This window comes from Mytilus edulis, chromosome 2, assembly GCF_963676685.1.
Source record: "Mytilus edulis chromosome 2, xbMytEdul2.2, whole genome shotgun sequence".
In the NCBI taxonomy this organism is placed as follows: domain Eukaryota; kingdom Metazoa; phylum Mollusca; class Bivalvia; order Mytilida; family Mytilidae; genus Mytilus; species Mytilus edulis.
Genome location: NC_092345.1, coordinates 27,850,247 through 27,876,705, shown reverse-complemented (window position 1 = coordinate 27,876,705; position 26,459 = coordinate 27,850,247). Strand labels below are relative to the sequence as shown.

At 31.5% G+C, this 26,459-nt stretch overlaps 1 protein-coding gene across 3 annotated transcripts in view; it reads left to right on the top strand.

Moving 5' to 3' along the window:
* The window catches only part of LOC139511895 (homeobox protein Hox-D3-like), a 45,831-nt gene extending 20,377 nt beyond the window's left edge, over positions 1–25,454 (top strand). The window contains exons 1-3 of one of the 3 annotated variants that reach the window (XM_071299043.1): positions 5,943–6,558; positions 18,920–19,496; positions 21,582–25,454. In XM_071299043.1, coding sequence (XP_071155144.1) covers positions 18,977–19,496; positions 21,582–22,321 — 1,260 coding nt within the window. In that variant the 5' untranslated portion in view covers positions 5,943–6,558; positions 18,920–18,976 and the 3' untranslated portion in view covers positions 22,322–25,454. Of the gene's footprint in view, positions 1–5,942; positions 6,559–18,679; positions 18,764–18,919; positions 19,497–21,581 lie in introns of those variants that run through there. The other 2 variants (XM_071299042.1, XM_071299041.1) reach the window with 2 other exon arrangements.
* The last annotated feature ends 1,005 nt before the right edge of the window (positions 25,455–26,459 follow it).

The window sequence follows — 26,459 nt, the reverse complement described above, 5'->3', positions numbered from 1 at the left end:
CTTGAAAGGAATTTGTTTTAAATATTTATTATAATCATCACATACAACCGTGTCATTTATAAGAATAATAATGTTCAGAGATGATATTATTTAATAATAATAAAACAAATAGGTTTATCCATTGTAAAAAAAACTATTAAGTTGATGGGGTTAATTCACAAAATATCTCATTGATTAAGAGCACAACTACTTCTACGTTGTGATCATTTAAGAATGGCCTACTATTTATTCAATGCGTATACATGTGGGTTTTGTTTGTGAAGAGTTCTGGATAATTAAAAAATCATTTGATTTCTTTGTTTAATACCATAAAACGTTTCATTCTTTCAGATATTTGTCACTTTGCCTTATCTTCAAGTCCAACACAATTTCTCACGTTTCTTACAAAACTTATATTCTTGTGATGTATTCTTTTGTTGAAAAAAAAATGTATAGATATAGATAGATATAGGAAGATGTGGTATGAGTGCCAATGAGACAACTCTCCTCCCAAGTAATAATTCATAAAAGTAAACCATTATAGGTCAAGGTACGACCTGCAACACGGCGCCTTGGCTCACACCGAACAGCAAGTTATAGAGGGCACCAAAACTACTAGTGTAAAACCATTCAAACGGGAAAACCAACGAGAAACGAAAAACACATATGAACTACATAAACAGACGACATCATGCAATGTAACTTTTAAAGCCAATTAAGTAAAAAAAATAATCTGAAAGAACGTTCGATATCATATTAGGAAAATTGATGGTCTAACCATAACAAAAAATCAAGTAAAGAATTTTAAGTATTCAACCTTTATAGCTTGCTGTTCGGTGTGAGCCAAGACTCCGTGTTGAAGGCCATTTATATTTATTTTCAAATAACAAAGGTTATTCCTGATTAGTACTTTTAATTATTTTATTTAGGCGTTTAGAACCTTTGGTGACCTCACAGTTTAAATTTCTATGATAAGTACGTCGTGAGCAGTGGGCATTACAGACGAACGTTCACCTAATTTTCCCCAGTCAATGAATGGCCATAGCTACACTGTTATGAATTTCATTCTATTGGATTTACTAAAGTGATATTCGTTGAGATACATGATATATAGCAATGTTGTTTGAATTTTTCACTGATAAACAATTAAGTTTTCGAGGAGTATTAGTTGTAGACTTTTAAGGCGATTTAAAATAAAAATGTAAGATGCCATACACGTTTCTCATTTTCATAAAATATGTGAGTTGTCTCCCATTTGTGTAAAAAAAAATGACGTTTTTTAATAAGCATTCATTGAAGAGGTTAGCAATACTATTTAAATGGCAAAAATTTTTATACAACAAACATTTGCCTTTTGAAAACTAGAAATTACTGATTATTATACTAACATAGTTTGTTTAAAAGACACCAACGGGATAACTGTCCACATTAAGTGGATACAGATGTATTTCCTGATATTGTATGACCAGACTGTTAGTCTTGTTTATCATACTTTTCGCCTTTGTATTGTTTCATTTTCAAGGCCATTGTTGTTAATATGGTTTTGTTGGGTTTAACATTTGCACGTTACGGGTATGTATATTTTTATTTGGACTCGAATGACTATCGTGGAGATGATAGGTTTGTCTCCGCCATTTTGATGGGGAGTTAAACACACGACGTCGTGTTTGTAGTATTCCTGAGTTAATTGTTAGAGTGCTTTACTATAGTCATGACGGTATTTGGAATTTTAAAGTCTGATTGTTTTAACAGAGTTAAAAACATTATATTAACTCTCTCAGAGAAAAGACTAGTATCATTGACAGATTTAAAATCGCCATTTTCCCATGCATGGAAATCAAGAACACTACGATAGTCTTTTTTGCATACCTCTAGGTCAATTGTTAGAGCGCGTTATAAATGCTGCCAGTGTTTGGAATTTACATATCTGCATTTTTTTCAGAATTAAGAATATTATCTTTTCACTCTCCGAGAAAATACTCCAGTATCACTGACAGCTTTAACTCACTATTTCCATGGAATTTCAGAACACGACGTAGTCGTTTTTGCAGCACTTTTAGGTCAATTGTTACAGTGTTTTAATAATGCTTTCGGTGTTTGGAATTTACAAATCAGCTCTTTTTTCAGAGTTAAGAATATTATCTTTACTCTCTCAGAGAAAAGACTCCAGTATCCTTCTGCATTTGATACTGAACATTGAATAAACCATTATTAATCATAATTTGCAGCTGTTTTATAAATGTAAATGTTGAGATAATAGATTGAAATATAATATGTCATTTTCCCTTTTGATTGCGTCAATCACTCAACAGTCGTTGAAAATAAGATGCATAAAATGTCGATATACTGCCTCTATATCTCAGATTTCTGTTGGCTAAGGGTTTGAAACATATGCTAACATGCTTCGTTTTGCAAGGTAGTGTCTGTAAGACTTTACTATGTATTCTTATACAACAAGTTAATATATGAATAATTACTTGCACGTGTAGGAGTTCTTGTTTTTTAGCTGTATTGTTTGGCTCTGTATTGACATCAATCTTGTCAAGTTTGTCCTCGGTATGGTATTATTTTGCAGACAGAAATATAAACAAAACAAACAGACAAAAACATTCAACTAAGATGGCCTAGTGGATCTCACTTCTTTGTTTCAGTGGAACTACCCAAACATTTTAACTATTTCTTTGTAGGATCATTCCATAATGTTTTTTACTATTCAGTTATTGCCTTCTGTGCTGATTTCCAAACCAGACTTATTGCAGATCTTGTCTTGCGTCTGATTTTTCTTAAAGTAACTGTATATCTGTTATAAGTTCAAATATATTAACAAAAAACACGTCAAAACTGATAAAAATTGTTATTTGATGACGAAATCTACCATAAGGAGTTGTCTGACAAAATGCTCAATATGTTAGAAGGTAGTATAAACCTTGACATTCTGAACATTTGGTCCCAGACAGATTTTCAGTTGCTATACCAGATATAAGCAATATCTTGCAATTGTCCATATGATCCGATCTTCTCCATGCTGGTTTGACGGTGGATACACCTGACACCTTCTAAATACCAGTAATCAAATGATGATTGTGGCCAGCTTTGGTTACGTTTTCCTAAAGTTCCAAAGTAGAAGATGTTTTAAAAATCTAACGGCCGACGATAACAGACAGACGATTGACACAGAGTGATGCTTATAGATCCCAATGGTTCTTTGAGACAGATAATTTAAAACGAATTGGGCATGTTTTTCAAAGGATTTCACAAGAAATTGCTCATCGTTTATTAACTTCTCATATAATTTACATAACTAAAAACACCCATTATTTCTTTTTAATTTTGGTTCATTTGTATGTTTCGGAGTTAAGTGTGGCATCTATTTTGCGAGATCTAGAACATTGATATTTAGTAGTCAGCTGAAGTCCGACAACAGTTGTAGGATTTGCTGGCTTCGTTGAAGACTCATTGGTGGCATTTTGTTGTTTTCTGCTCTTTGGATGGATTGCCTCTTTGACACTTTCCCTGCTTCTTTTCTCTATTCTGTAGAACTTTTTAAAGACAATTACAAATAAATATTTTGATTCATTATAAATATCCTAGCTTGATAGATTAACCCGTTATTTTCATTTGAGATTGCATAAACAAATTATAGATGTTAGATTCTGTATGGCCCGCCCATGAAATACTAACTGCATTTGTGGCCGTGAAATGATTCCCAGGCACGAAACATGAATATTAATATTTACATCGTGTAATTTCAGATCAAATGCAGTTGTATATATATATGGTGTAAAGTTGCAAAATGTAAGCCTGTTCACTGAATCAAATTTCCTGTAAAGTCCTAGGTGTCACTTCTTTATGCTTAATGGCAGGTCATTAATAATAAGATGCCAAATATCGCCAGCTGTTCAAGTACTGCCTAAAATATGTGTGTTTTGAAATTGTTTAAAAAAAAGAAAACCAACAAGATTTTTTATATATTTAGAAGACAACACAAAACCATACGGGAAGGTCACAAATTATGAATCCGGTAAAATTACCTTAACTGACAATGTACTGCATCTGTATATTCACGTTTTGAAAGGCAGTTGTATACTTGTATAAGCCTCACAGAGACAATGATCTACTAAATAACGCAGGAATACATGGTGCAGCTCCTGTTATTCCATATTAAATTTTCTTTATATATCAGGCTGTAAACTAAATATAATTAACGACAGCTAAGAAAATCTTGAGAAGTTCAGCATGCACAATATTAAAATTTGGTCTGTTCTTACTCGCTGCCAAAGTTCTTTGACCCGTTTAGTACGTCAACATAAATATACTTCATCCATTAAGCTGCATACCTGGTTCGTTACTAAAACTTAATTTTTTACCTTGTTCAAAGATTTCCGAATACTGTAAATTACTCTGCAGGTTCTCGTTTGGACCACATTAACGTCATTTTAAGTGTTGGGAACGGTTGTTTCAACTTTGTATTTTCATAGGTTTTCGTTTTGGTCATATAGTTGTCTGTGTTTCTTTGAAAAGAGTCTTTTGACTGTTCAAATGGTATATACGACTGTCACGCTGATATGAAATTAACTTTAAAAGAGATGCAAAAGATACAAAAGGATCATTCAAACAAATAGGTCGAAAATAAACAAAATGCAATGGCAAAAAAAAAATCAAAAGACAAACTACAGAATTCAAAACGTAATATGAAAGATACTAAATATTGTGCAAAAAAACACGAAAACGACAAAAACCGGGATGATCTCAGGTGCCCCAGAAGGGTGAGCAGATTCTGCGTATGGTATGTCACAGAACAGACGTATGCTGTATTGTCGATCTCGACAGATTGAACATAAGTTTGTTTTCTACTTTATTTGTTATTTGTTGAACGAGCATGATGGTAATACAAATACGTGCTTTAAAGTGAGTAACACATATGATAGCAAGCTTCCAATTGATGGCAACCAATTTTTACCGTATGTTCTAGATCTAATAAAGTTTAGAATGGAAATGGGGAATGTGTCAAATAGACAACAAACCGACCAAAGATCAGACAACAAGTCTGATTTAAATGCTACTAGTTGCGTCTTACATGTAACATGGTCAAACTGCCTACTCGATTGTCAGTATTTCGATTTCATATTTATGCAATCATATATGAATAAAATGAGATATGGGGTAAACGTTCAAGAGACACCAACCCAAACAGAAAAATGAAAAAAAGACATAGATGGCAACATACAGTCCTCGTGTCGATTTTACGAGTCTAGGCATTTCCAATCTGGTTTTACACCCTGTATTAATATAACATCATTGGCCCATGCAGGTGAGGTGAGTTTGGTGCGTCCATAAACATGTTTAACTCGTCACATTCTTTCAGTGATGTGCCCGTCCAAAACCAGGAAGTATGGGCAACTTTGTAATTCCTAATCTTCTAAAAACTAGTGCCTTGAGGAAGACTGACTAAAGCACATCTGTCTCTGGGACATTATTAGGTGCCACGACTCTTCAAGACTTTCATAGCCAACGCATTAATCTAAATCACGACTTTTAATATCTCTCATAGTATTTTTTATCAGGGCTCCTAGTATTTTATTCCAGGGGAAGGGGAGCCTGACATTCAGTGGTTGGCGCTGGTTGCTGTATCTGTTTTTCGTTTATTGTTAACTGAATTCGATAACTAAGCAATGCGGAACATATATTCTATGGTATTGTTTGCCTCTGATCTAAATTAAACAATTATAGAACAAACCACTTATGATATTTAAATTGTGTCAAAGAAAATTAAAATATGATATTGAGTTATTCCCCTTTGTCCCTGTCATCCCACTTGTTGACAACAAAGGCTTGAGATAAAAGGTATTAAACAGAATCAAGGTTTCATATTTCTTATTCATTTTATTGAATTTCTTGATGTATAAACTATTAGTTTAACAAGTTCACGAATACACCATCTGAAATATACCACTCCTATTCTTATAACAGCTTGATAAAATTCAGCTATGAAACAGACTTAGCGATTTCTTTTGTGCAATTTTAACCGTTATGGTTGAATGCAATTTCCCACTGATGGAATGTTGTACTTTTAATACAACTGAACATTTGTATTAACGTTTGAGTTTTTGAAGATAAATATTATTCTCATAGTGTGAAATATTTATCATTTCTGTGAAGTTTTTCGTTTCGTTAGATGAGAAAGGCGCTCAATTTGCTCTGTCAAAAATTATGATAAATCCACAACGAAGGATTTTTTAACAAATGAGTTTAAAGATGATAATTACACGTGGAGAAATATCGTTTCAAACACTGCTTCCGCAAAGATGCATACAAGATAGATGAAAAATCTTCAAATTAACCTTTCGGTGTAGAATTTTCTGATAAAAAATGAGCAAATATTTTTTTTATGTGGCTGTTTTATAGCAACGATAATCCAAGGAATACAAAGTGATGCCTTTTCATCCACGATTAGTATACCAATAGATTTCTGTAAACTAAACCGGAAGAAGTGAAACTGACATTTAGAATGACATGAAACTGATCAAGACGAGACGAGAACTGACAGAGTAATTTACAAAATTCGGAAATCTTTCCAAGGTAAAAATTAAGTTTTAGTAACGAACCAGGTATGCAGCTTAATGGATGAAGTATATTTATGTTGACGTACTAAACGGGTCAAAGAACTTTGGCAGCGAGTAAGAACAGACTAAATTTTAATATTGTGCATGCTGAACTTCTCAAGATTTTCTTAGCTGTCGTTAATTATATTATAGTTAGCATAAAGGCTGTCAAAATTGCTTGATGTACATCTGGTCAAAAGTTGAGCAAGTAAAGTATGTAAAAAGTTTTAAATATTTTTGACACTTCAAAAAAAAATATCTGCAGACACAAATAACATTTGTTTTACCCTCGAAAATTATTATCGAATTTACGCATCACTGATAGTTTACTCCCAAAATTATGTCAGAGAAAGTGCCATAAAACACCAAGAAATAAATTAAAAAATGTTTAGGTTTTAGACTAAGTTACTTTTTTAATTCAATGTCCCAGATATAATTTTTATTGAAATGTACTGGCTTTTAAGAATGTTGTATACATTTACATATGCGGTAAGCCGCCGCCTTGTACTTTTAAAAGTCTCGCATAGATTAGAATGAATGCGATCTCTAAAACATCAAAAACCTGTCACTATTTTAAATCGATTTTGCTGTAAAATTTAAAAATTTATATATTTGTATAAAAGGGGTTGAGCATCTGTTCAATAGTACAGACTGCTGCATTTGCCTGCGTATATATATGTCAAGGGCATATATTATTTTACTGGCAATGACGGAGTTGCATTATAGAATAGCTCTATTCGTGTAGTCAGAGGTAGGAAATAAACCTTGTGCATACAATACAGCCATTATAAAGAGGTAAAACACACACTTGACACTTTTCATTTTTGATACATTGCTAAAAATACCAGCGTAACACGTGGTTTTGACCTTTAGTCCTCAACGGTGTCTTTCTCCCAAGCATTGTGCTACAATCTACTTTCTGAAACTAATCTGAAATCAATATGTAATTTGCTTTAATAACATGACATCTTTGTTCCGACTCTTTACTTTATATATTGTACAAACAGGTTGTCTGATACTTTATATCATCACTGCTTACTATACTAAATCGGATTGGATTTTATTGTCAATTAACTTTCCCATAAAACAAGCTTTTTCATGCGAAAAATCATAAATCACAGTCCCCACGTGCCTATTGCCACTTTCCATCCGGGCTTTTTAAATCATCGATAAGGAATGCACCCCGAATGTTGCAGATGCGTTTTAATTCATGGGATAATAAATCAGACAGGGAAAGCTTTATATCGTTTCAGTTCGCACATGCTTTCATGTAAAGTGTTATTTTATTACGATTTAAGTAGAAATATTCATTTAACTGCTCTTTTGTAGACTAGTAAATTTTTGTTGGTTGGATACCAATAAATTTGATTTAGGAGATCGTAAATCACAACAAAAACGGTTTCTATTTTCAAATGTAAACGTATTGTTAAAGGAGCTGTTGGGTGCATTTATCGAATTTTAAAATGATTAAAAGGATGAGAAGGAAAGTTTGTACCGTACGGGAACATTTATTATGCTTCACTTTATTCTGAAGTATCAAAGTATTCACCATTTAATTCCATTGAATAATTCACTATGGGAAAATGTTGCGAGTGTACGCCCCAAATAGAAATCGTAAATTGTAAATAAAATGATACAACCCGTTCCAAACAAGTTCTCGATTAAACTTTTAATATTTTCATATAAAATGTCCCCTAATTTCGTTTTCTAATGCATTTGAAACGTAGATGTGTTTTCTTCAAAACTTTATTATACATTGTAATCTGAATTAATGTATCTTACAGATGACTACAACATTTTGACGGGTTAAAAAATGACATTAATATGACAATTATTTGATCCGTTGAAGATGATATCTTGATATTCATTAAAATATGTGAGATTATTTTGGTTAGAAGGTGTTCAGGCAGATACCATGTCCGTGATCTTATTACTGTTCAAAAATATACAGTTGTCTGTACTTTTAATACAAGATTTTATCCTAAAATAAATTTCTGTTAATTTTTTTTTTTCTAATTTTTTTCAAAACAGATCTGAAGAAGATTAGAAAATAAAGTCATAAGGACATTGTTGATTTTGTCAATAAAAAATATTTTATTACTTTCTTAAAAAAAATTATTATTATTTTAAAGATGAAAAAGCAACGCCGCTTATATTAGAATTTATGACAAGATTGTAAGGCAGAAATTGAGAAATGAGGTCCATTAAATTTATTTAATAATATACAGAACCATGGTGAGGGTAGTGAAAACGCGTTCCTGATATTCACAATTACGAAAATTTCATATCAGCAAATTGCATCTTACTTTTCAAAATCAGTTGACAAACAATTCATTGTGAACCCTGCACAAAACGTCAACAATAATACGGTACAATGCCCGATCTTCAAGATTTTTTTTCTGTTTTTCAGTATCAACGTGTCAGACATAACCTCCACAAAAGTTAGACTTTATTTAATTCATTAACTAAATCACCAATCAATATTTGATTTAATAAGACTCCATTTATCTTCATTTTTCACATCACAAATTTTCAATACCTTATCAAATCAAAAAAGCAGATTCTTGAGTCTTTCCCTTTGTCATATAATACCCTAATCCAATATGGAGTTCAGATTAAGAAACTTAATTTGTGAACACTATTTACAGACCTCAAAACAACTGGACAAAGAGAGCTATGATTTTCTTCAGCACGTCCCTGTATCATTTGCCTATTTGTCATAATTAGCCGACAGTATCTTTATTGTAGAAAGTAGCAGTTGTCAGTGTAACTTCATTGTCTCAGTCCTACTATTGAAGCAAGGCAATGATGGATGGCTTTTTCATCTTATAAAAACCGAGACTTGTATATGCCTTTAAATGCTGTTACCGAACGGATTCAGCTGTCTTAGGACATGCGACACACAAATTGTCTCTACAGAGCTGTCTTATTAACGTCAGTGGTTGGCAGAGCTTTGTCCTCAGTCGAACTGGAATTATTAAGTTTTGGAAGTTTTATTTCCTGTTTTTTTGTACCTAAGAATTGTTTTTTAATAATTATTTTGAGACATCTTAGAAGCCTTATTTCTTGTTTTTTTGTACCTAAGAATTGTTTTAAACGAAATGTTTTGAGACATCTTGGAAGTTTTATTTCTGGTATTATGTCATAGGATTGTTATACATTTTTTTATTTTGATATATTTAAAATATGTAAATACTGAGTGCAAAAAGTCGTACCGAATAGCAACGCATAAAGTATGTTTGTAAATATTCTCAATAACTCTGATATCATTGGTATTAAAGTAAGTAAATTTTGATTAAAGTTGGCATATATAGTTGTTTTAATTTCTGTGTCATTTGGTCTCTTGTGGAGCTTCATTGGCAATCATACCACATCTTCTTTTTTATATGTACACAAAAATAGAGAAACACGAGCTCTGATGAGATCTTTAACCGACTATCATTTACAAATCATGTAACTTCATGCAAATATTAATAAATAAAAAGGCAGGCAAAGATTATTAAACAAAATTATTTATGATTTCTGATTATCCGGGGTCATCGTCTATATATTTGTGATTGAGATTCACTTTCAATTTAAATGAATTAAACATTTGATTTTTGAACTGAAGACTGAAAAGGAACTATGTCCCATTTTGGTGATTGGTTAAAAGACACGGATGTGGAAACTGTGTAAAAATCTGAATTCAATATGGAACATAAATGGCCAAAAATATTTTTTATTTTTTTTATGATTTGCCTTGTCGACTTTAATGAGTCATGAACCTATAAAACTGCAACTATTTTGTCTTTTTTTTTTTACTGTTTTCAACAGTTAAAGGTATAAAACATCAATTTAATTGTTTCTTTCGAAATTACAGAACATTATTAATATATTGTATTTTTTTTTTTTTTAAGTTGTAAATTTTTTTTTTTTTTTTTTAACAACATAATAATATTTATTCATCTTATCTTGCTTGTTACAAGTTTCACCAAGAGTCCAATTAATATATTGTATTGACTACACCATAAATTGGAAAGAAGAAAGATAAATTAAAGGTGATATTTGGAAGGAATATTTTTTTTAAAAGATCATTTGAATATGAAGTGAACTCTTAATATAACTTTCAAGTCTGTGGAAAAACATTAAATATAAAGTGAAAAATTGTTATGTGTGCAAAATAAAAACGATCCAGGCTCTTCTCAAGCAAAAGTACATTGTGTCAATAAACCTTCTGGTTCTATTTATAGTTCAGAATACTTCAGATTATCGCATAATTACCTTAATGAAGTGGATAACAACGTTAAAAGAAGAACGCAAAGTGTAGAAATGACCCCCTGTCATATCGAGGCTCTTGAAATACAGTTATAATATAATAATATCTTTATATGTCTGCTAATATGAAAAACGCTGTAAATTTCATCTATGATTTCGCTTTACGTTCGTAAGATTCAATTTGTCAAACTGACGGCATTCGCATTACAGTCAGATGTTTCTGTAAGCTTAAAAATCAGTAGATACTCAGAAAAACATACTTTAAAGATTACAATGTAACGTTATATTTCATAAATGACATATTTCCAGATTGAAAAAGAGTGCCTGCAACAGCATGGTACCGTCTTTGATATAGCCAAAAGAATAGCATGATATCAAAATTGACGTTACGCGCAGTAGCCATGAAACGAGTTAAAGAAATACCAGCTTAGCAGATAGCGCTAAGAGTTTGAAGTGTTTTTTCTGTATACTTTTTCAAGTTTGGATAGTAACAAAAAGCATAAAGCAAAAACAAACTTAAACCATCTGAGTCCAATGATTACAAAAACATTCACTACTTATCAGAGGCAAAGCTTTGGTTTTCTTTGATAATTTGGATTTTGTTTAGGGTAAAACCCTGTGACTATCTTTGTAATATCACAACTGAAAACTTTTAACCCATTCGGATGAGGAAAACACATATTTCTCACAAAGCTGACCTCGGGTTTCAGCTTATTCGATTTGTCTCGGCCCTTTTCATTTCGACGTATTATGTCTTGTTATCATCTATTTTGGTTTATCTCGGTCCTTTTCTTTATGACTTATGTCTTACCATCCAAATTTTAAGGACTTGTTCGAGAAAAAGAGGGAAAAGGATACAAAAGAGCCGATCAATATTACTTTTGAATTAAGTTTCAAGAGGATGCCACCAAATTACTTAAACATCGTTTACTTATTCAGTAAAATTATGTTGCGGAGTTACTAAGAGAACACGTGAAATCTTGGAATACTTAGTATTTTATTCCTTAAAGAGCAGCAATCTAGGTTTGTATTGACAAACATTTTATATATCTCATATACATGATAAATACATATACACATACATACAACTATTATGAATCAGATCTACTTTAACATTGTTAGGTTGATTTTTTAGGCACTTAATATATAGTATATGTTTATACTTCTTCTGATATCTGGGTTAAGTTGTATGTATACTAGTAGTATCATACGTTTTATGAAAAAAATGTTATTTTTTTACTAGGAGTTACACATGAACATGTACCTGCATTTGTTCACTCTTTCGGTAAAATTTATCTCATATGATAGACTTTAAACATTTTTTCTGACAATTTTTCATATTTCCGTACAAAAAGACAAAAGTGTTGGAAACGTTCAGATTTCGTAAAAGTTTGCAACTACGAACATTGTCAACTAAGCTTAATTAATTTGAATCCGAAATTTATAATTTGATTTCCAAATTTAAGCTTTGGTTAAGAATGTTGTTCTTTACATGTATAAAATATCTTTCATTTGCTTAAATGTAGCAACATTCTGTTGGATTTATAATTTGAAAGTGCATGGCTAAAGTATGTCCCACGTGTTAATGACGAAGTGCATCCATTGACACCAGTAAAACACATGGTCTCTAACAAAGTCGTTAACGAAAATACTGACAAAAAATCTTGAAGGGTTACGAACTTATGCTAAGTTGTCATGTTTTCGATTCCTTATGAAACTTCTGCGCAAACCCAACAAATCTAAAGATGTACCTTTGAGAAGCCTCGCTGTCAGATAGTGAAACAATGCCAACATGAGCACGTCATAAAACTATCAAATCTGCCAATCTCTCAAGATGAAATTTAGAGAAACCGTAGAGAATTGATCAAATTCAGAAATTATACACGGTAACAGTTATGATGTCATAAACTATTGTCCAAAACTGTTTTGTGTCTATTATCGTCAAGAGCCACATTTTCCAGAAAATGTCAAACATGATTTACGACTTTGTAACATATTCCAACTTTGACGAGCGTCCCTTCAGTTCCAAACAAAGTATTAAAGAACCTTTTGTTGTCGTCAAGTAGATTTTATTTTGTAAGTATTTCATAGATTCTATAGGAACTTGATTCCTGCATATATTATAGAAGGCTTTGAATATAGAGTTTGTGAAAAAGAAACTGACGTTTTTTTTTTCATTTGCACCTTCCGATCGCAATAAGGGGTTGACATTTTTAGCACGTTTCTATTCTGTATGCGGAAATGGTAGCAGAAGTAAATCTATTATGAAATCAAAACAAGATTTAGACGCTCATCCTCTAGAGAAAAGCTAATGCAGTGAGCATATTTTAAAAAGACTAATTGTTTTCAAATTAATCATATCCTTGCTTCTGAAGTTGTCAAGTGCATGTTTGCAAACACTTTCCTGACGGCGATTGATTTCAAGATGGACGAAATATGTAAACACCATCCTTTTTGAACAAAAACACAAAGGTTGACAATGTATGTGGCACAGTCTGTACTTTTCGAAAAAAGTATGCCGACAATTTTTTATAACATCACAAGGACAAAAATCACATTAAGGAGTGTCCTCAATCAGATGCTTTCCATCTATATGTAAAATTAAAGTGCATGAGAAAAAGCACGATTATTGGTTTAGTTTCGTATCCACTTTGATTAATTCTTCAATCGTGTTTCAGAATTTCCTCAAATTATTTTTTTGAATTTTGGTAATTACTGTCGCTAATTTATATTTAATCACTTTGAATGCCACTGGTATGCTTTCCGACAAGAAAACGGTTTTATTGTTGCGAGTTTAGTTCTTCCTGTAAAACGTATTTTGTCTTTTATCTTTGGACAAAAGACTAAGTTACAAAGAAAATATGCAAATTTGACAGTAATACCTTACAGCAATTAACAAAAGGTGAAATCGATCGTAAGGTATACAAACGCTATGATATAATTTGGATTTCCATTTGATTGGCAATTTCCTACTCCAAGTTCATTGAATCAAAAGCTACACACACGTATATCAAAAACCTTGTCTAAACCGCCATGCGTTTTACGGTTCAAAAATGCAACATGATTTGCGATTCGTATATTTTTTTAATTTGTTCGATGAAAACAAGCATTCGACTTTGAAAAAGAGAAAACTTTATTGCTATTTTGATAAAGGATTAAATTGAAAACACAATCAACAATCTGTTTGCATACAGAAGCCATTCGGATATATTTGTGTTCTATATCCTATAAAGAGAGAAATTTCAAATGTTTTAATAGCAAAAAAGCAAAATACCATTTTTTTGTTTTTGGAAAGATAAGAATCACAGATATCAGCTGAAATAGATTGTACATGATACCTTTAATTTAAACAATTTGTATTTGTTTTGTTTACTGCATTTAGAATATTAACCTTTATGTACTGAAAATTAATTAACGTATGACTATTTGCCTGTTACAAGAACATGAATTTAAATATCATCACCATCCTTTCTATCCTGCTTTAAAATCTGAATCACAGATTCAAGCACTCTTGGTATAAATCACCTACCTAAACTGTACAAAGAGAGATGATTTAATTTTAAAATAGCGAATTCCCCTTTTTTGCGTTGTTTTAATCATAATATCTTACTGGTTTTTAAGTTCTTTTTGTTTGTGCGGATTTTGTAAATATACATCTCAGTCCAGACAGAACGGGGACGTTAAATCTGATATTTCGTGCCACGCCTTCTGAAGCGACTCTATTAAGTGTTCGTAGGTGGCAAATTGAAAGGCTACATTTCGGCCCTAATCAGAATATTCTCATTTTCCGGTGACATTTCAAATTACCCTCCCTTCATTCAGGTCTGTCTTTATTTTAAGACCTATACATATTACATGTATACACATTACTAGTTTGTTCTCTTCTTGATCATGCATGGAATATTTGCCACTGGACGTTAAGCAAACAACAATCAATTAATTAATCTTTACAATTAAGTAGAATTGTATAGTTGTAAGAAAGATTAAAACTGCTATGTAGCCTTCAAGTATCGACATAGACAGATAATAGCTACAAATCATCTATTTTGTGTTAAATACAGTCTTGTAACATGCTTTGCGATATCTTTAATTTGATTAAATACTGGTGTAATTTAGCAGATTAAATGTTTGCATGAACGATTTCTTTTGGAAAACGTGGTGGTGTGTTAAACTATACTGCCACTATGTACATTCAGAAACTTATCCCTGAAGAAATAAGGCTGTATACTTAAATGTGTTATTTCGCAGATCGGCACATTCGAGAATGATTTAAGTAATAAGAAATTGTAAACAGTATCACAAATGGAGCCTTTTTAAAATGACAATAGCGAGACTACAGGTAGTCAGTAGAACTTTTGCAGTCCTAGCGTGTTTCGTCACTTCACTACTTATTAGTTTAGTTTAAACATATTTATTTATAGTGGATTGGGAAACAAGTTATTGCAACTTATATTAATCCCTCTCCAATTTGCTGGTGCGAGTACTGCCTTGTAGCGGCTTTAGTCGGCTCTTTTTCGAAATCTACATGCATGAGTGTCTTTTACGTTGAAGAGATATTGCTCACTCTTAACACAACACGGGTCCGCAATTTATCGTCCCCTTCCGAAGGACTATTATCGTTCCTCAAGTCCTCAAGACATGATACTCGCAAATGGTTTCAAGGGATAGCCTGTTTTGTTGTGTGTTTGGGATGTTGTCTCATTGACATATATACCAACATCTCTTTTAATTTATATATATTGAAGATTTGTGTTGTGAGTTTTGTCATACGGCTGAACAAATTTGAAATCCTTCGATTTGGTTCCATTTTCTTCCCGAATTGACTGTAATATAGAGGTATGGTCATCTGGACTTTTCCATACGATAGTAAAAACCATGCTAAAAAGTGGTGTCACTTTCGCTTTGGTGCGTGTGTTAATCTGAAGCAATGACCTGTTAAATCCGATGCCTCGTGTAAATTTAAAAAAAAACCAACTTGAAACCAAGGGACCCGTAGGCGGTCTGTTTTAAGCAATACATGTATGTTTCGCCTATCCATCAAACCCCCATGTTTAAGTGATTGTTCATTGAAAACTTTTAATCCGGGTTAAACCTGATCATAAGAATTTGCAGAGCATATACAAAATGTCTGGTTTATTTAGTAATTTATCATTTGACCTGAATATGCATGGAATATTTGCCGCTGGACGTAAAGCAAACCAATTCGCGACCAAAGTTTGGCATCGAAGACATAAAAAACTGAGTTTCATGTTGTAAAGTTTGCCCCTTTTAATAAGTTAATATTTTAAAACTTTGAATAACATGTTTGAGTATATCTATGTTAATATATGTTTCACGTGGAGTAATATACTCAGATGAGCTCCTTTTTTAACGCGAAAATACATGTTTAACGTACTACGACTCATGATCAATCTGTACATGCATATGCAACTATTTAAAAGAAGATTTTAAAATGCTATTTTAGTATGTTGAAGAAGAATGCAAATGATTTTATACTATAGATTCGTTTTTGTATACATTCTGCAACTTTAAGGGATGCAGGCATAAGCTCTTGGTTCAATGTAGCATTAGGGTTGTTTCTAACATCCTGACAAACCTCAAACCAATGTTCTGATATTAAATATTACAAAAATACTATTCTTAGTTTGAAAAAAAATCAATTGGTGTAATTTAATTCAACTGCAACACGTTTTACTGTTAATATGAATTCTTCAATAAAGGGGGCCTCTTTCTTAATTGATTTTTTTGCGTTGTAATTTCTTTGCAATAAGCATTATTTTTAAAATTTTGAATTGTCAATTTAGTTTGTATGCTGATAAGAATAAATTAACCGACTCAACTGACTTCTTAAAGTACACACTAATGTAAAATTTATTAATATTTGTATTGGGCTGTGTCGGTCATTGTTATTTAACCTAATAAGAAAGTCAAAAATTATATATTTAAATGAAATTGCTTTATTTGGAGGAACATATTTGTATATATCTGTGTATCTTTTTGAAATCTTTGTATATAATGAAGCACACAAATTATTTGTGTACTTATATAAGCTTTGCACTTTTACTTAAAAATATACTTCAAAGGAAATACAATTTATTTTAGGTTACAAAAAGTATACATTGGAATTTAAGTGGTTGCGCAAGAAAAGCCAATTAGGGCATATAAATATATAAGGGTCAAATTTTATTTTAGGACTGATTATTCAGCTGTGCAATTTAACTTAAATATATACTTCAAAGGTTACAAAATCATTTTTGATAAGACGTATACTTTGGATTGTAAATGGTACGGTGGTTGTAAAAGAAAATCCAATTAGACAATACTGACGAAAACATCGCCAATTCTTATTTTAGGACTGATCTTAAACGTAAAAATATATTTGAAAGGTAATAAAAGTTTTAAGGTATAAAGTATACATGGTGTTTAAAACGTATTACGATAGTTTGGAAAGGATAGCTTTTGAGAATGGAACCAATGCTGAAAGTAAAAAAAAAAAACAGAGCAAATTGCTTATTGAGGTATCAAAGTACGCCAAAACCATATTTGCGATCTCTCCGATTATGTTCATACAAAACTGTCAATACCTGCATGTACACATGTGTAGCCCCCACAAATATACATGCCCTCCCAATAATGAATGCCAGCGCAGACATCGCAGAGCAGCCGAATATGGCGATTGAATACTCGGTATATACACACGTGCAACAGAAATGAACCATGCTTAATCGGTAACAAACAATACTATTAGATACAAACTAAAATAAAAGCATTAGGTCTTAAAAGTAATTTTAAAGATGACCCATAACTAATCATTTTGTATTGTGGCACAACTATAGGAAAGACGTTGAAATAAATTTGTTTCGAGTTTACTACGGAAGTAGAAATTGAGTCTCGTCTATATTTTCTTGGAAGCATTTTTATGATTATGATGAAATTATGAAATGGTTGTAAAATATATAAGTCTATTGTTTGTCTTAGTGATCCTTAGTCATCGGTCAGTTGATTTTAATTTGAATATGAGACATTTCCGCAGCCGAAACACATTTCCATAGATTGAAAGTTCTTGTATACAAGTTTTTAGTCTAAGTATAGTCCCAGTGGTACTATAGACTTTTGTTACACTCTATGGAGCCTTGCTGGGAAAATGCTTTCAATGAGAGGATGAAATCGTAAAATTATTTATGGGTTTTTCGTGTAATTGCTAAATTGACAGAACAAATTCACTTCGTTGAATTGTTTTTAGTTATAATGCACTATGACGAAAGATTCTTTTAAATATTTTAAATATAATTGTTAAGCAGCTAGACAAAGATATATTAACAATTTGTGCAAATTCATCGACGTATATTCTTGGAAAATATATGATTTATATCCATGCATACAACTTGTACAAATAAATGGAAACAAAACAGTTACCGTATTAAAAAGGGGTTTTATTACTTTTTTTCAAATTTTAACTTTTTTAATTTCGTTAAACGAAACATCAAACAAAGTTTAATTTCATTGTGAAAGGGTAAAATCTGTCATTTTAATGCATAAGTCGAAATTCATTTAAAAAGGACTATTTACGTATAAAGGAAAACTTTTAAAAAATTTCTTTGATCACTGAATCAAGCCCTTTCCTGTCAAGTATTATAGTTAGATTTTTACAAACTCACCATTTAAAAATTCTGACTTATTTTCTAAATTTAAATGAATTTCTATGTTGAAATAGTTAAAACTCAAAACACCAAAGTTTAATCGAAATCCAATTTTCTAATTTAAAAGAAACAAATCCAAGTTATCTAACTGTATCCTGTTGATATAGAAAGCGGTTGATTTGATGTGGAGTTCTTATTTAAATGTTGGGCTCCGTTTAGGTCCAATAGTCTATGTTTACGTGGGGCGTTATATAATCCTGGACATAGCGTAGAATACCCACTTGAAAGGTATGAATGAACATAACCTGATCGTTTGTCAAACTAAAGATAATTTATGTGAAAAATATGAGAAGGTCAACAATTGATTGAAATTTTATTGCCTTAAATTTAAACAACAATACTATAACACTCAGTTTCCAGTATGTTTTTATTTCTATTTTTCAGATCATCAATTTTAACAGAGAAGTAAGCTGACAATTGATTGGTCAGATTAGTTGTCACATGACTCATCAAACAGATGATTGTAGAAATGATTTGTGGTATCATAACATGTCGGTTAGAGGCAATGCAATAAATTTCTCAAACGACGAGATGCATAAGACAGCTTATTATAATCAGCCACAAAATTTTCCACATTATTTTCCTGGGGATAATGGTTATGCATACGAACCATCGTTTGGACATACTGCCCCATCCCCAACCGGTGGGGATTATTATCCACCCGGATCATGTGGAATCCAAAATGACTTTATTCCGACAAGTGGAACTGAATTCAAAAATCCACCATGCAATGAGGATTATGGAAACTTATATTATCAAAATCAGAATATTCCACCAGGAAATTCACCTGTGAGCCATTCCTCTACAAAACCGGGCAAAATATTTCCTTGGATGACAGAAAGTAGGCAAAATTCTAAGCAACGTCAGAACCATCAGCAACAGCAACAACAGCAGCAGCCGACACCCTCACAACCTGCTCAAACTCAGCAGACGACTGCTTCAAACCAACAGACTATGTCAGGTAAGTGTTTTATTTGATTACGGTGATAAATGACCCATCAAACATAAAAAAAGATCCGCGTCAAATTTGTAATGATGTGTGCAGTTTCGAATAAAACACTCACCAATTTACGTTTATATGTTGACAGACATTAAGCAGAGCTAATCAATGAGTTCATCATTAATTTACTGTACTTTTGGGAATTGAAACGGGATAATTTTTGCTTATTTTTTTTACTACATGATGCGATAATTCAATTTTCCACCATGTCTGATTTCTTAACAAGAAAGGTGAGCCATTTCCATTACTATTATAATTCATATAATTTAATTAGCCGTAAATGAATCTAGATTTTGGAAAATATACAGGAATTTACTACTAATAATAAGGTAAAAGTTGTTAATATGAAACATCTTTATACATTTTTCGACAAATTTATATAAAGAAAAATAATGTACATTTTTACATTCGTTTTTCCATTTTATCTGATTTCATGTAATTAAATTCAGTTTTGCTAAATAAATCAAACAACTTCCATAAATATATATTTATGTATTTTTTTTTCCATCCGCATCTGATATATTTTTAAACAGTTTTAACATTAGCCAAAAAAACTGAGTAGTCTTGTTTTGATTTCATTTTGTCTTCAGTAAGATATATTATAAAATTTATAAATACAAAATAATTTGTTTTAAGTGTACTGTGAACTTTTTACGTTTTTGGTTGTTTTTATGTAAGCTTATTACTTGAGCTTCCTCTGTTGTGCAAGTAACACAGGGAACATCAGGTTATAATTTAAGAAATATTGGTATATAAAGTTTTACATCCCGTATGTAAATAGGTAAAAAAGGGACAGGGTTTATCCCTAAATTTATGACAGTAAGTTCAATATAGGCAAGTAATAAATATTGCATAAACATATTTTTTATATTAATAAATTATATTTGTTTAACTTTTATACTTTAAAATTGTAAAACTCATAAATTGCCTTTAGAGGTTTCTGTCTTGTATATTTTGTATATCGCCAATCTAAAATGAATTAATAATATCTTTTCGAATTATGTGTTATTTTATGCCGTTTTCCCCTCTGATGATGATATACACTTATTGTAACGGTATCTTGTTTTTTTACGTATCTTTTATGTTCGTTATCGGAGAAATCTGAGAAAATTCACGTTCCACATACACATTAAAATCATAATGCCTTATCAAAAATTCATTTTTAAATAATTATATTCATGAAAAAATAACTGTAAAACGAAGATATGGAAACACTTATTAAACTTGAATCTGAATTATTTCTAAGTTGCAGTTTACACATATTTTCAAAAACCATTAGAGAACAAAAATACAGTAAAGTTTGAAATTAAAAGTAAATATTATGATGCAATATAATTATCAAAAGTGCAACTGCTTGGCCTTGATCTAAGAAAAATGTAAGAAAACTATTACTTGTAATGGTTTATTATTAAAATCAATTTTTTTAACATCTGTGTATGATACAATTTAATGTTCTTTCAGTTATGTCTATTTTCTTGTGCAAATATACAAGTCGCGCATGTCAAAGGTCTAGAAAACAATTAATTTATAAGCTTTTAATTTTTGAAAATCAAATTGCTATTTAATCTTTCTTTTATGAATTGTTATTTAAGGCAAATCTATTTTCAACAGAAACTCAGAAAGATTTTTCAAGATTTATAGCCATAAAAATGAGTTGGAATTTATATGTTTGTTGTTGCTAAAACTATAAATGTAAATACAATAAATTTATTCATACCGCATTTTAAAATTGGCCATCAATAGAGCAACTGTATGTATACGTGTAAAATAATTTTCCAGTTCAATTCATAATCTTTGTTACCTTAAAAGAAAATTTGTTATTTTATATTTTGTTTGATGTAGCTCTTTAGATGAATCAGAACTCTTTACAAGAAAAGAGTCATAGTGCTTAATACCTAACTTATAATTTTAGCTATTCAGAAATAATTTAAAAACAAAATATATATATTCACGACTTATTTTAGTTTCAATCTACAACAATTTAAACTTGTTCTCTTTAAAATTATGATAGAAATTTGCCAAAAATATATATTATTTGTATTTCAGAGCCTACAAAACGAGCACGCACAGCTTACACAAGTGCCCAGCTTGTTGAACTAGAAAAAGAGTTCCATTTCAATCGTTACCTGTGCCGTCCACGAAGGATAGAAATGGCTGCCTTGTTAAATTTGACCGAAAGACAAATTAAGATTTGGTTTCAAAATAGACGAATGAAATTCAAAAAGGAGCAGAGACATAAAGGTTCTGATAAAAAGGATGGTAATATATCAGGATCCGAAAGTGATAGCCAGGGATCTATGGGTCCAGACGGAATGGGGAGCGACTGTGGAGGAAAACTAACACCGGACAGTCTATCACACAATTCCGCACAATTAACTAATCTCGGCCCCCAACAGCGACCTCACGAAAGGTCACCACAAGGACCTAGTCCTCAAATGAACTTGGATCAAATGAGAGGTCATTTTAATGATAATGAACATCATTTTCAGCAGTTTGGTCAATCCAGCACTCATTCACCGACTATGAAGCCATCTTTGTCACCCGGAATTAATTCAAATTCATCAATGGCGACTTCACATCCGTCACAAATGTATATGACAATGGGCGCACAACAACCTAATCATGGGGGTGGCTACAACGGTCATTATATGAACAATGGACAATTATATCATGAAATGCCCAGTATGGACGATCCGTACGGACAGATGTATCCGTCCCATATTCCGTGTTCTAATTCATATTCTCAGGGGCAGTATGATTACGTACCTAAATTAACTCATTTGTAGAGAGTAACAGTTATTACCCTGGAACGAGAAATAAAACAGTATAATTTACGGGTAAAAGTGTATTTTGACAATAATTATTTTCTCAAGTGTATTGAATGGCTTTGAATGTGTTTATGTAAAATTCTATGATATAATAATCAGCACTTACAAACATTACATCATGACAAAGCTGATTTATATTATTTACATTTGTCAAATAGTTTTTTTTCTGAATGAGTCAGTCAGAAAAGAAAAGTCAACAGTGGCGACATTTATTTATCTGTTCTAGGAGATGATAATGTCTTAATTGCGTGCCCCCGGAATCAGATAAGTGGGTACAGTAATTGAAACTGAATAGATTTGTAATATTTCATGAAGACTTATCTCAAAGATTGGAAAAGAGTAAATTGTTTTCTGTCTTTCCTAAAGCATTGTAAATTATTGTTTTCATCGTGATATTTTTTAATCAGTACCATCTAACCATTTGTTGCTTGTAATGTTAGCTTATTTTTCAAAATTCTGACTTCAAAATGCATTTAAGATTTACATAAAGCAATGCATGTGCCTTATCTTGACATTGTGGTGTCTATGTATTTGTTTTTTACCGTGTCTGTAAACACGAAAATGCAAAACCGTTTTGTGATCATAAGTTTTCATGCACCATGCCTTTGAAATTTATCGCTTCGGATCATTTTTCCTACTAGTCATAACACATTTTTTTTTACCTGAAATTGACTTTGTTCGATTAATGTATTGGCTTCGATAACCAATCGCCATTATATTGAGTGAAACCAATTAAAGAGTTATTTTATGATTTGGGAATTGGTTGACAACCATACATCGAGTAATCGGTTCTTAGCCAGTCTCAAAAATATACATTTGTAAACGAATGGGAATTAAGCTTGACGTTCTCTGCAGGATATGTCACTTTCATAGCGGGATGTGTCAATTTCAAGGTGATTATTGTGATTGGTTGGTAATCGATTTCCATATTGTTTTTGATGGAGAGAATGTTTTCTGAAGACCCAGTAGGAGAAAACATGAAAAGCTAATTGAAACCATCAATGCCAACCAAATTATATTCACATTTAAAATTAGGTCACAGGTGAATTGTACTTTTCAAAAAGTAAACATAATATTCTGCTTTTGAAGTTCAATATTTTATTGGACATTTGTGTAAAATAGAAAATAACTAGATTAATATTTCCCTGTAAAATATTTACAACGGTAAATCGATAACTTAATGTATTTTCCTTCTACTGGCTGTGCATTCGATTATTGCCTTGAGTTGAAACTTAATATTTTATTACAAAGGTGTGAAAATTTGAACATTAATAATTTTGTCAGGTTGGACATATTTGTATAAAGACATTTCTGATCGTATCGCATACATTGTTGCCGAAGGATGGTTGTAAGTTCCATTATTTTACAAAAATTAGACAGATAATCTAATGACCCATGACCTTGGCGCGTGGAATGACCATTGTATACCCATGAGTGGTCATTAGTGCTTAATATATCCAAGAGCAATTTAAATCAACATTAAATAAAAATATACATCTGTCCAAATTTTGAAATATTTATAATGCAATTGACGTAAAAGAAAGACAACTTCTAAAATGTAGAACGCCATTATATAACGCCTTGACGATCAAAGAAAATGATTCAGATGTCATTCGCATTGACCAATTATTATGCCATCAAGCCAACTGTCTCTATCCGAAATTACCAAGCGTATAATTAAAGAGGAAATTATTATCGAAATTTAAAAATAATAATTTAAGACGGTAATTAGACAATTTGAGAATTTTACTTAAACAAATTATTTGTCTTATCAATATAGTTGTCTGAAATATTTTTTCAATAAAATTCCTAAACGTGAAAAAAAAATAGAAATGTATTTCTCTTTTTTATTTCAAGCTGTTGAAATAGTTTAGGTATATAACTTGTATCTTTGTAGCATTGACCTTGGTGAACATTGATTTATTTTAAAACAGACAAAATTTCTTACGGATGCCAATTATTTTAAATTGGTACAAATTATCTAAATGTTAAAACGGTACATTGTTTATCTCAAATCTAGGTTACAAAAAAATCTTGACTGTATTTTTTTACCTTCAAGATTTTGGATCATGACCCGAAACGTCGCGTTACCAATCAAATCCGAGGTCAAAGGTCTCAGAGTTGTAGTTGGTGCACTATGTCTGATTAAAATGCAGTTGTATTCAATTACAACAATTGTTCGTGTTTTGAACTACAAAATAGATTTACATATCATTTTAGTGTGCATTGCTTGCTTTTAAGTTTTACTTGAAGGCAGTTTGGTGAAAACTTTGGTTTGAAGCTGCGCATTGATACCCGCATTGATTCCCGAACATTTTAATACATACTAAACTTTCAAAGCCTTTATTCTACATTGCTTTTTACGCTCAAATATATTAATTGATATAATATTATTAACTTCACTCTGAAAGCAATTTTTCATAAGCCCCCATCTCGCAGTAGTTTGTTCATAGTAGTCGGAGTTGTCATACCGAATCCGCTTTACGATTCTTATAACTTTCATCCCAAAATTTCTACATGTAACCTTTTTAAAAAATCACAAAAATGGTTTTGGCAACAAAACAATATTTGTGTAATTCAAACTTATCCAATATTTAGTTTTCTTTTTCAAAAACAACAAATATTCTAGTTTAAGTTTCCAATATAACCTGTCTTTGCACTTTTGAATAAATGTTTGTCAATATTATGTTTAAACGAATGAATGAATGAATGTGTGAAAAATGATAAACCAGCCTATCTCTCTAGAAAATTGCAAACTGCAAAATTGATTTGTATTAAAGAGTTCCCAGTGGATGAATAAATCTTTTAATGTAGATGTTATAAATGTGTTTGCTTTTGAATAACTGAATGAACATATATTATTTTGGTTAATCAGGGTAAGAACTTATTTAAAGGGTAAATTATTTTTTAATTGTGTTTATTTAGTTTTTTTACTCAATTGAAGATTTCAGTTTAATGCATTATATTAACTGCTGAATCATCATTTGTGTAAGTTGTATCATATATTGTCCCAAGATCTTTAATAACTTAAGAGAACTTGCTCAAAGTTCATTGCATGTAACAATGGTTTTATTAAATGATAAAATACTTGTATTGTTTACTTCTTTTCTTACTTTATTCAAATTCAAGCTCACTTCATCACCATTTGATATTTGGTGAATTGAAAAATTACAGAAGGTTTCTGTGATTTTTCAATTCACCAAATATCAAAATGGCGATGAAGGGATCTAGAATATGTGTTTTATATTAGAAGCAAAAATATTCTCCCGGAATTTCACGGGGTTTTCCTTAAATGGCTTTAGTGTCTCTGTGTTGTTGTTCTCTCGATTTCAACAGTGAAAAATAAACCAATTATCCATACAGTATGCATAGCTTTTATTTTCCTGTTGGGTTTGGGTTGCTCACCATTTCTTTGTCACTACGGAATTTAAATAACTGTCATACAAGTCGGAGATTAAGCTAGCTTTAGAGTAGGTTTAGCCGATCGTTTTCGTTAACAAAATTCATGTAAAAAGTCTGTTGATCGATTGCCATTTTGTTCTTCCAAAAATCGTTCCCCGGAAAAGCATACCAAATCTTCAAAAACAAACCATGTCATATTCTTTCATAAATACTTTCTGCATGATCATATCATCCTACCTGGACACATCGTCCAATCGCAAGCTAATCAATTTGTCTGACTCACGAATGCCGTGTGCTTCACGGAGAACAGTTGTAAAGTCATTTCAAATACGAACTAAATTTAGAGACAAGAACGACAACACCGAAGCCGATAACACAGTGATATATGTTGGAGATATAGCTTTCTATAAATATTATCACCGGCATAATTTTGATTAACAATAATACGTATGCTTATCCGGGTGTTTCGGATCATTAATAAAACGAGGAGATCCCTCGTCAAACTCAAGTCGAACACAGACGGGCAAAATCCTAGGCCTCGCTCAAAGAAGACAAACACAGATAAGAAACAACCCACACAAAACTTTTCAGAAACCTAGACATTAAACAAGACGAATCCAGAAAAATAAAAACAGAAGGTTGAGAGGTTAAACTTATATGTGCTGGAAGGGTTAACAGTTCGTGTTCTACAAAG